Source organism: Hippocampus comes, unplaced genomic scaffold (assembly GCF_001891065.2).
Source record: "Hippocampus comes isolate QL1 unplaced genomic scaffold, H_comes_QL1_v1.1 scaffold90, whole genome shotgun sequence".
NCBI lineage: Eukaryota > Metazoa > Chordata > Actinopteri > Syngnathiformes > Syngnathidae > Hippocampus > Hippocampus comes.
The window spans coordinates 561,752-572,496 of NW_017804912.1; the positions used below are offsets into that span (position 1 = coordinate 561,752).

Consider the following 10,745-nt stretch of genomic DNA (forward strand, 5'->3'; position numbering starts at 1 on the left):
AGCTTGCCACTCCCGCCCCCAGCTCGGCGTGCCTACCGTATCCGGTACTGTAGCCGTGGCCTCTGCGCCCACGACCTCGACTGTTGTAGGAGCGCCCGACATGCGACGAGGACGACGAGGCGTTGGTGCCGCCGTCTGCGTTATATCCTCCTCCTGCTCCCCCTCCTGCTCCTCCGCGCTCGCTCCTCTCTCCGGGTCGGTGGCCCTGCGTGAGCTGCCGCAACTGTTCATCAATCTGCATCCGCTCCAGACGAAGTTGTTCAACCTCCTAGTTGGGCAGATCAGATCCAATGTATGGAGGGAAAAAAAAAGAAACATGATTTAAAAAAATAAATAAATAAATAAAAAGTATTTGGTGTTAAGGGGGGAAAAGCATTTCCATTTCTACACATCCTGTGTGACTTGTAACACACACACACCCCCAAGCATGCCCTTACATTGAGGTACGAGATGTGGTACTCCAGCAAGACCTGGACATTCCCAATGCTCTCCTTCGTGCCGACAAAGGTAAAGGGGACCATTCCCTGTGTCAACAAAACCAAACGAGCACAACGTGCAGGTCAGTATATGTCAGGCAATGCCACCAAATCCAGCGTGGAAAGAAATGTGACAATTGCTCAGTGAGGAGCTAAAAATAAAAAAATAAAAAAAAACAAAGAAAAGAAATAAACAACAAGAACGCGGCTCACTTCTTGTCGTGGTTGCTTGTTGTCATTGTCTCCTTCGATCCTGACCCGCACCACTCCGGACTTGTCCACAATCTCCTGAATGACTTTTCCATTCTTACCGATGACTTTCCCTAAGGGCAGACAACAGGTGAGCCGATTGCAGATTTCCTGCATTGAAAAATCTTTCCAGTAACCATCATTGCCGCTATTAAGCGATGCTCAAAAGAAAAAAAAATGTTAAAAGGGAGGTGAGGGGGTGAGCTAAACATCCATTTCCAAGGATGTGTACATACCAACAAGGTTTCTTGGTACTTGGACAGAATCCTCCAGAAACTCGAGGTAGTTCCTTGCCTTTTTCACTGCTTCTGCCGTCTGGAAAACCAAAACAGGAGAGCTTTTTTGCACAAACGAACAAGGAAAATGTCAAAACATCCAGGTGACAAAACCGGCCGAGACCACGTGACTTTGACGATGAAGTTGAACTTGTAGAAGACCGTCTGGCCCAATCGCCAAAACAAATGTTCTTCACAGGATGGCCTTTGGAGCATACAAAGCCTGATTCCGTTCCGTAAAATACTAATACAACCATTTGCAAATCCTTTTCAATCTCGATTCAACCAAAGACAAAAACAAGATATTGGATGTGCGCGATATTGGAAAATCGTGCGATATACGATTTAGGTGTTGAATACAACGAGATCGACAAGGAACACGTTCCGGAGGAAATGACATTTTTATCATCGAATGAAAGAAAACCAGACCCACCCCCCTCCAAAAAAAAAAAAGCGATGTAGCTCATGCTTGTATCCATGCCAGCCCCCAACTTTTTGAAAAGAACACTACCTCTCCATAAATTCTGAAGGTACCGGTCTCCTCGTCCAAATCGATGGCGGTGACCCCTGGAACTTTTCGCGCTTGCTGAATGTTACTGCCGTGACTGCCGATGGCCAGCCCCATCAAATCAGGCCTCACCGTGAACTCTTCCTGGAAGGATGACACCAGGTGCCGGGAGTTCTAAACAAACAAACAAACAAGCAAAATTAGTGAGGTCGATCCAAGCGTTGAAATCCTTCAGCCTTCTCCAATCGCCGCCGCAGAGTTCGCAATGGCCAGCAACTGACCTCGAGGTGTTTTGTAGCTTCCTGGTTGCGGGACATGAGCATCAGCTTGGTTCGGAGGCTGCGGAGGTGCATGTCACTCAGCAAAGACACACGCTTCACCGTGGACTCGTTGGTGGACTAGAATGAGAGAGCGACAAAAAAATAATAATAATTGATCAGGATTAATGGCAGCCTAAGCTGTGTTCGTGTGGATGTGACATGGGAATTGCAGACATGGTATGAAGACATTGCCATCCGGTCCGAGAGAAGGGAAGAAAGTTCATTACCACAATGACCAACTGGCTGGTCTCGGCACAGTAGGAGACTTGACAGGCTTCCACAGCTTTCTTAAAGTCTTTATGCGCATTCTCGGTTTGACACCTGAAACGGATCAGCACAAGCAGAACTTAAGTTGCTTAGTTCTTAATTCGAGAAGACTAGCGACAACTCATTGAAAACAAACAGCGCTCCTCAATTGCCAAATGACTTCATGTATACATTTGCACTTTAATTTGGTGGGGAAAAAAAACCTAAAAACCTAAAAAAAATGTCGTTTGATCCAAAAGGAACGTGCATCATTTCAGTGTTCCAAAGAATTTGATTAGCCTCCATGTAACATGAAACATCGTCTTGTTTTGTACCCCCCGCAAAAATATGCAATCGATTGAATCATCGCGATCTCAAAGATCACCAAAATAATCGTGACTGATATTTTTTCATAATCGAGCAGCCCTACGTGTTTGATTTTGCAAAACGTCACCATTCGTGGCAAAGTTAGCGCCTCAGTATTTCCGCACAACTTCTAATTAGGTTGTCATGCTCAAAATGTGTGACGGCACCCTTAAAAAGGACCCGTTTTCAGGTTAGCAACAGACGGGAACAGCTTTCGAACACAATACAAGGGTTGCGCGTATAAATATGCAAGTCTTCATTTGTTCCGAAAGAAATTTGTCCACTGCACTCCTGTGGTACTCACGCTTCTTGCAGATCTTGCGGGACAGCGATCGTGCACTTGTGAAAGTAATTACTGGTGATTGCCTTGTTGGTGTTGACCGGGCGCAAGCGCTCAAATGTCACAATCTCGTTGTAGACGGCATCACAGGCCGCATACTCGATGACAAAGAACTGGGGGGGGGGATACAAGATCAGTGAGCAAAGAAAACAACTGATGAATATTTTAGTTCGTCGATCACGGTGTCAGTTTTTGGGCGACGATACAAAATGGGTCCAGTCAACATGGGGCGCGAGGTCAAGCAAAACTCACATCGCCTTTCGTCATGCAGACTTTAGCCAGCCACCAACCACAAGGTTCCACATCATTGGCCCTGGAAAGGATCTGCCCAGATCATAAGATATGAAGATGAAGACACTACCAGACAGTAAAAGCGGGAAGAAAGCAAGTACATCGAAGTGACTCGTCCATACCTCCACTTCCTCACCCTCTCGAATCTCCTTCTTGGCGTCAGCAGGGGGTGGCATCCGGACATCGCTGAAGGGCACCTGGCGTTCTGGTTGCCAACTGAAAAACAAACAAACAAACAATCGCTTCAAAAAAAATGCGCAGCGCACACAGACGGCCGCCGGAAATCACAAACTCACTTGTTCTCAAAGGCAATAGTGAGAGAATCATTGTGGATGTCTCTGACTAAGCCCTGTCAAAATACAAACACACGTGAATGCGTTACTCAACGAGAACAAAATATTATGACCTACTATAAAACAATAAAATATGAGCCCCATTGAGTCCTTACTATCTTCTGAGTCATGTTTTCTTTTTTTTTTTTTTAAGTGCACATACAGCCATGACAAGTCAAACCAGTAAATATTTAAGATGACTCAAGAACCAAAAAACAAGACTGAAACCGAATGGTATTCACGCACGACATTTTTCTTCCCAAGTAATTAGTGATGCACCAAGAACTAGAGCCAGTACTGTATTGTGAATTTTAGGGAACAAAAATAATTTCAAGCACAATGGGACATTACTAACAAAGAGGGGAAAAAAACCCTCAACTCATCAAACCTTAATAAATATAAACATCTAAACAATGTGGGCTTTCTACCCATCAATAAAAGCCGACAGATATCAACTAGACTGATGGGGTGAAATCACGTTGCCATTTTACCACATGACAATCAGTGCTCCATTTGGTGACAAGACTGAATCACATCGCTTGGCTTCCATCCTCCATTCTAGTGGCCGGGATGTCAAACGTGACCTAGTCACTGAGATTTTAAACAAACCCAAGTCTTAAATAATGAACAATGAATCTTTTGTAAACGAATGAATATGTATAAAATTACTCGTGGTGTTTAAAAATCTTACACGTTTTTTTTCTGTGTTAACAAATGCTTTTTTCTTTTTTAAATTATTACAAGGAGTATCATTGTAGTAATTGTTTGAATTCACACAAATAAAAATGATTTGAAATTGTTGAGGCGAGAGAGATTTTTTTTTTTAATTCATGTCAACGCCTAAACAGTTCAACCATTCAACCAAGTCATTCCATTAAGAGATAAGCATTCACACTCTGATCCGATATCAGTTCTCATTTACACCTCTGGGCAAGTGAGTCTTCAGAATCCAGGTTTCTGGACACGATAGGAAGCCAGAGAGCCTGGGAGTTGAAAACATGAGCAGGGGATTATTTTAAATCACCTATTCTGGATTTTTGTCAACTACTCTGCTCGTCGAATACGCGAACGGGGAGGTCAGATATTCCCTTTCTCGTACCATGACTTTTTTTTTTAGTAACACGGAATGAAAACGATCCAAATCGAATTGCTCAGTCATGATCGGTTCGAGCAGAACGAGGAGGGGTTGCCACGAAAGCGGGGCGGCAGACGGCAATTTTACTCTGGTCGCTCGTCTCGAAATAGCATTGAGGGTTTCAGTATCAGGGGCCACCGTCCACTCTTCCGTCAGCTGCTCATGACTGACAAGAAGCAACTGGCTCACACGCACATACACACACAAAAAAAAAATAGCTTCGACGTTCTTCAGAAAAGAGGTGGCTGCGCGGCTGTAGAGCTTAACGTTACCGTCGTTCCAAGTTCACAATTAGGCTTTGACGAACCTTTAGCGCAAATTGAGGATAACGGATGCCGCTTCCGTTAGCATCAAATATCACCGTAACACACGAAGCACGCCCAAACTCCTCTGTGACTTCATTCTTTGACGTCAGCGGCTCAAGTTGGCTAACTCAAAACACGGTTCAGCAGCACCCTTGCAAAAAATGTCACCGAGGAGAAATGAAGGCGAGGTTGTGGACCATCATTATGTTTCTTGGGCGCTGTAACAAAAAATAAGATGCCGAAGAAGTGACGAAGATTCGGCGGCAGTGCTAGCTTAACTAGCTAGTTGTAGCTAGCGAAGCTAATGCCGGTCACTAGCAAACATTGAAGGTTACAACTTGTCGCCCGAAAAAAAATCCGTCCTCGATGTGCCAGCTAACACACTGCAACGCGGGACACTATGATATAGCGGTCGCGTAATAATAAGCCGACATTTACCTTGTAAAAAGCCCCGTTGGAGCCGCGAACCTCCACCTCCAGTTCTTCCATATTGGACACGCAAAGGATGCTGGGATGACAGGTGCTCCTTAAAGCACCAACACCATCATATTAAAAAAAAAAAAAAAACAACAACAACAACAAATAACTGGGACAAGAAATAACTATTATTTTACCACGATGAAATTCCGATTCAAGAAAAGAAATCGCAGATTTCTAAACTGTTCGTATCACGCAAAAGCTAAGCTTTGTGAAAGGACACAATTGCAACTTGTGACAAAAGTAGGACAAGTGAGTGAAGACCTCTGTGTCTTTAGTACACTCGAAAATTATTGAACGGGAGTTGAATAATATTTAATGTCGACTGTTGCCGTAATCCGTTTTTAAGGGCAGGAGTCTCAAGTTGTGGCCCGTGGGCAGTTTGTGGCCTGCAGGATGATAGTTTGCAAGTGCCTCTATTCAGCCAGTTTTAGATGTCTCGCTCCTTCAACACATCTGATTCAATTGACCAGCTTATCAGGAAACTCTGCAGGAGCCTGATAATGATTCTGACCATTTGAATCAGGTATGTTGGAGGAGGGAAATTTTAGGCTGGTCCAGACACAACATATTTGCCACGAATCATTCTTCGAGCTGACAGCTGAAACGATTCTTTTAAAGAAGGCGATGGAAAGGGAATGGTTAACATAAAGAGTGACATATAGACAGATAGATGGACAGAAAGACAAAGGGATAGATTGAGACTGCGGATCTGATGATCCAAATGTTTGTCTTTCAATTTGACTCACCGTACTGTGTGACTGTTTGTGGCGGTCACCATGGCAACGTGACACTCCAGCACTTCACATAGTCTCTTCACTATTTTTCTTATTTTACATCGCTATTCCCAGTTCTTCTGGTCAGAGGACTCGCCAACCACAAATTTGTCTTTGACGTTGTGTCTTTTCCGTAACATTAATTTTGATTTGTTGTTCGGTGTCTTGGATACTGTGTTCTTCGACGTATCGTGTTCTTTGACTGTGTTTACTGTTTTTTTTTTTTTAAGTTCTCTAATGTTATTTGATGCATTGTTCTGCTGTTAGTTCATATTTTGCTGAGGGGGTTTTCTAACGTGATGATGGAGGTTATGCTAGACCTTTGTTTTCTATGATGTACAGCAGTTGTGTTTGATGAGATGTATGTGTCGATGTTTTCTTCTCTGTATCCATTTTGGTTTAGCTCAGTGGACGGGTCCGACTCGTCTGGCTCTTGACCAGATTGTGCTCAACAGGAAAACGAACCCACAACCTCCTCTGTTGTCAATACGGGTTAGATGCACAAAATCCAGTGGAGCAGCAACATCCAAAAATTAGCCCCACCATGAGGTCACTGCTTGTATTGTATGGGAACACGCAGGCAAGCGCACACACCCCATCTTTACAAATTTTGTAGAATTTATTGATAAAACGCATTTAGTACATGACAAGAGTTGACAAGATGAAGAGTTACAACATTGAAAATAGCTATATTATTTTAAAACTGTCTTGGAGTCTGAGAGGCGACAGAGGTGATCAGTCCACCTCTTCAATGGTGGGCCCCTGGGCGGCAGCCCTGGCCTGCGCCCCGCAGCTTCCCGCAGGCCCCGCCCCCTGATACAGCTTGCTGATGATTGGCTGACACACTCGTTCCAGCTCCTTCTGCTTGTGCTGGAACTCGTCCGTGTCAGCCAGCTGGTTGTTCTCCAGCCAGCGGAGGGTCTGGTCACACTTGTCCGTCAGAGTCTTCTGATCCTCCTCGCTCAACTTGGCCGCCAGCTTCTCATCCTGGACGCTGCTCTTCACGTTGAAGGCGTACGACTCCAAAGCGTTCTTGGCAGCAATCTTGTCCCGCTGCAGGTCATCCTCGGCTTTGTACTTTTGGGCGTCGTCCACCATCTTCTCGATCTCCTCTTTGCTCAGACGGCCTTTGTCGTTGGTTATGGTGATTTTGTTCTCCTTGCCGGTGCTTTTGTCCACCGCCGACACGTTCAAGATGCCGTCGGCGTCCAGGTCGAAGGTGACCTCGATCTGCGGCACGCCTCGTGGAGCCGGCGGGATTCCGCTCAGCTCAAACTTTCCCAGGAGGTTGTTGTCCTTGGTCATGGCCCTCTCGCCCTCCAAGACCTGGATGAGGACGCCGGGCTGGTTGTCCGAGTAGGTGCTGAAGATTTGCGTTTGCTTAGTGGGAATGGTGGTGTTGCGTTTGATGAGCGGCGTCATGACCCCTCCGGCGGTCTCGATGCCCAGTGACAGAGGCGCCACGTCGAGCAGCAGCAGGTCCTGGACGTTGCCCGAGGTGTCCCCCGTGAGGATGGCGGCCTGAACGGCCGCGCCGTAAGCCACCGCCTCGTCGGGGGTGATGCTCTTATTCAGCTCTTTGCCGTTGAAAAAGTCCCGCAGGAGCTTCTGGATTCTGGGAATCCGTGTGGAGCCGCCAACTAGAACCACGTCGTGGATCTGGCCCTTGTCCATCTTGGCGTCCCTCAGGGCTTTCTCCACCGGCTCCAGAGTTCCCCTGAACAGGTCGGAGCACAGCTCCTCAAAGCGAGCCCTGGTGATGGCGGTGTAGAAGTCCAGGCCCTCAAAGAGGGAGTCGATCTCCACGTTGGCCTGGGAGCTGGAGGACAGCGTCCTCTTGGCCCTCTCGCAGGCGGTACGCAGCCTCCTCAAGGCCCTCTTGTTCTGGCCGATGTCTTTCTTGTGCTTCCTCTTGAACTCGGCGACAAAGTGCTCCACCATGCGGTTGTCAAAGTCCTCTCCGCCCAGATGTGTATCCCCGGCGGTGGCTTTGACCTCGAAGATGCCGCCCTCGATGGTCAGGACGGACACGTCGAAGGTGCCGCCGCCCAGGTCGAAGATGAGGATGTTGCGTTCTCCCGACTGGCTTTTGTCCAGACCGTAAGCGATGGCCGCCGCCGTGGGCTCATTAATGATCCTGAGGATGTTCAGTCCCGCGATGACACCCGCATCTTTGGTGGCCTGGCGTTGGGAGTCGTTAAAGTAAGCGGGGACCGTTACCACGGCGCTGGACACCCGTTGACCCAGGTAGGCTTCGGCCGTCTCCTTCATTTTGACCAGCACCATGGAGGAGATCTCTTCTGGGTAGAAGGCCTTCTCCTCCCCTTTGTGCTGCACTTGGATTTTCGCCTTCCCTCCGTCGGCGACCACCTTGAAGGGCCAGTGCTTCGTGTCCGCTTGCACCACCGGATCGTCGAACCTCCTTCCGATCAGTCTCTTGGCGTCAAACACCGTGTTGCTCGGGTTCAACGCCACCTGGTTTTTGGCGGCGTCACCGATGAGCCTCTCTGTGTCGGTGAACGCCACATAGCTGGGCGTGGTTCTGTTGCCCTGGTCGTTGGCGATGATCTCCACTTTGCCGTGCTGGAAAACACCCACGCAGGAGTACGTGGTGCCCAGGTCGATGCCGATGGCGACGCCTTTCGCTGACACCATTTTGTTTACCCGACAGTGAAGATGTTTGTCTCTGAGGGGAACGACATTGAAGCAGCACATTAAACATCATGTTAACATATTATAACAACATCGTCTGTATGGGGAAATGACATTACAGCAACACAATTACTAAATATTGATAATATTTCCCTGTATAACAACTCTACACGTTAAAAATCACAAAATGTAAAATATGGCAACACGTTCAACATTTGAACATGTTACACATCTAAACAACAGAGAACACATTCAATATGAGTCAAGTGTGAATTATAGAGAAAAACCCATCAACTTACATTTAAAAGGGCACTGTGAGGTCCGCGGATCTTGTGATGTTTGTTCTTCGTGTAGTTTTTGCTGTGCCCCAGCTGCTTTTATACCCAGCGAGTTTGCATTCTGGACATTTCCAGACTTTTCTGTCAATTACGTCACAAACAAGTGCAAATTCCTGTTGGTGCCTTCAAAACAAAAGAAATAGGAGTGGACTTCGAACGGAGGAATGCACTTATTGTGAAGGCAAGTACGGTCACATTACTAAATATTGACGTCAACTTCTTCCAGAACCCTCTGGAATCGTGAAGGGAAAGCGAGACGAACGCAGACAAATCTGGATAAAGATAATTTGGATGTGGTTGACGTCATTCATTTATCGATATGATTATTGAATGTTTGTTAAAACGCGGTGGCATACATTTCATGTCATATTACATCAACCAACAAAACAGTTACTGCAGTGACTTTATGTGTACTTTGTATCAAGACAATAACCGCTTCAATAAACGTAAGGTTAATAATGACGATATCGATCTAGCGGGAAACATTAATTGGCTGTGCTCGGAATCATTCACGTATTCCCTTCTGCCGAATCAATGGGTCTGCCTTTCTGATGGCCGTTGGTCTCTTGTCAAAGACGTACTCTGTCGTGCAGGTGTTTCCTGTCTGTTAACTTCACATTTTGTCATCCGAATTGGAAGTATGGTGCGACGTTGCTGTGTTACTGGGTGCAGCAGCTCGTCAAATGGGAACGGTAGCTCCAGGAAGGCCCTTCAAAAGTGGTGAATTAAAAAAAAAAAATTAAACGATTCCGATGGAAAGACGCAACCACTAGCAGCAATTCTTTCAGTGTTCTAATCAACCACAAAGTAAGCGTCGGTCGAGCAAGCTAATCAGTCCCGAACAACCACTGCGACACCTAGTGGCCAATAGTTTACCTCCTGCTGGTTGCGTGCCGTAAAGTCATGCTAATCCTCATTTGCTTTCCCCGCGACACTGAACAAAGAGAGGAAAATAGTCTTCATACATCCGGTTAAAATTGGTCAAACGGACACAGACAAGATCAATCTACACGGGGCAATACAGTACACCTCTCCTATTTCAAGGAAATTAGTTTTGCTCACAACATGAGAGATTAATCAAGAATCACAGACTGATAATAAATGAAGCTAATCATATTAGAAATTCGGAAAAAAAAGATTTTAAAATGTTGAAAAGACCTTCCTTATCGGTACGCGAAAAAAAAGCACATTTCTAACCTGAATTTAAAAAAAACATTAAAACTCGGGCATGACTTCACTTCGATTGGCAGTTTTCTGACATTTGCATACAACATAACAGTTAAATGTAACTTCACCGTGTTTTCTTTCAATTCTAATTCTCGTCGATGTCAAAATGCACATTAAATTGTCCTTTGAGGAGAAAACGGTGGGTTTTGTTTAAATTGTCATAAGCACATATTTTTTAAATCAAGTATTAAAAAACATGTTCATGCCATTGTATTTGCTCAGTGATTTGCCTCCATTTTATGACTCAAAAATGCTGAGCCCAATGCCAAAAGCACACATGTATACACGTTTCGAGTCTCATTTGATCATATTCCCACTTTGAAGAGCCAAGTGGCTTTGACACAAGTGTGTTCCTGTGTAGCATGTCGTGTGTGTGTGTGTGTGTGTGTGTGTGTGTGTGTGTGTGTGTGTGTGTGTGTGGGTGTGGGTGTG

At 45.8% G+C, this 10,745-nt stretch overlaps 3 protein-coding genes across 6 annotated transcripts in view; all 3 read right to left on the minus strand.

Moving 5' to 3' along the window:
- fxr1 (FMR1 autosomal homolog 1) overlaps positions 1-5,384 on the minus strand; it is a 10,114-nt gene extending 4,730 nt beyond the window's left edge. For 2 of the 4 annotated variants that reach the window (XM_019885307.1, XM_019885298.1), the window contains exons 1-12: positions 5,282-5,384; positions 3,368-3,420; positions 3,194-3,287; positions 3,033-3,104; positions 2,745-2,893; positions 2,056-2,149; positions 1,790-1,906; positions 1,512-1,682; positions 962-1,040; positions 690-799; positions 438-524; positions 37-268 (exon numbers count right to left, since the gene is read on the minus strand). In XM_019885307.1, the coding sequence (XP_019740866.1) occupies positions 37-268; positions 438-524; positions 690-799; positions 962-1,040; positions 1,512-1,682; positions 1,790-1,906; positions 2,056-2,149; positions 2,745-2,893; positions 3,033-3,104; positions 3,194-3,287; positions 3,368-3,420; positions 5,282-5,332 (1,309 nt within the window). In that variant the 5' untranslated portion in view covers positions 5,333-5,384. Of the gene's footprint in view, positions 1-36; positions 269-437; positions 534-689; positions 800-961; positions 1,041-1,511; positions 1,683-1,789; positions 1,907-2,055; positions 2,150-2,744; positions 2,894-3,032; positions 3,105-3,193; positions 3,288-3,367; positions 3,421-5,281 lie in introns of all 4 variants that reach the window. The other 2 variants (XM_019885291.1, XM_019885283.1) reach the window with 2 other exon arrangements.
- A 1,310-nt stretch (positions 5,385-6,694) lies between these two features.
- LOC109525065 (heat shock 70 kDa protein 1-like) lies at positions 6,695-9,199 on the minus strand. The gene is made up of 2 exons (XM_019885319.1): positions 9,048-9,199; positions 6,695-8,780 (listed from the first exon to the last, which is right to left on the minus strand). Exon 2 carries the CDS (start codon positions 8,749-8,751, stop codon positions 6,832-6,834), a length of 1,920 nt encoding a protein of 639 aa, XP_019740878.1. The 5' UTR covers positions 8,752-8,780; positions 9,048-9,199; the 3' UTR covers positions 6,695-6,831.
- LOC109524537 (fragile X mental retardation syndrome-related protein 1-like) overlaps positions 8,973-10,745 on the minus strand; it is a 12,148-nt gene continuing 10,375 nt past the window's right edge. The window contains exon 14 of the mRNA XM_019884489.1: positions 8,973-8,980. Coding sequence (XP_019740048.1) covers positions 8,973-8,980 — 8 coding nt within the window. The remainder of the gene's footprint in view (positions 8,981-10,745) is intronic.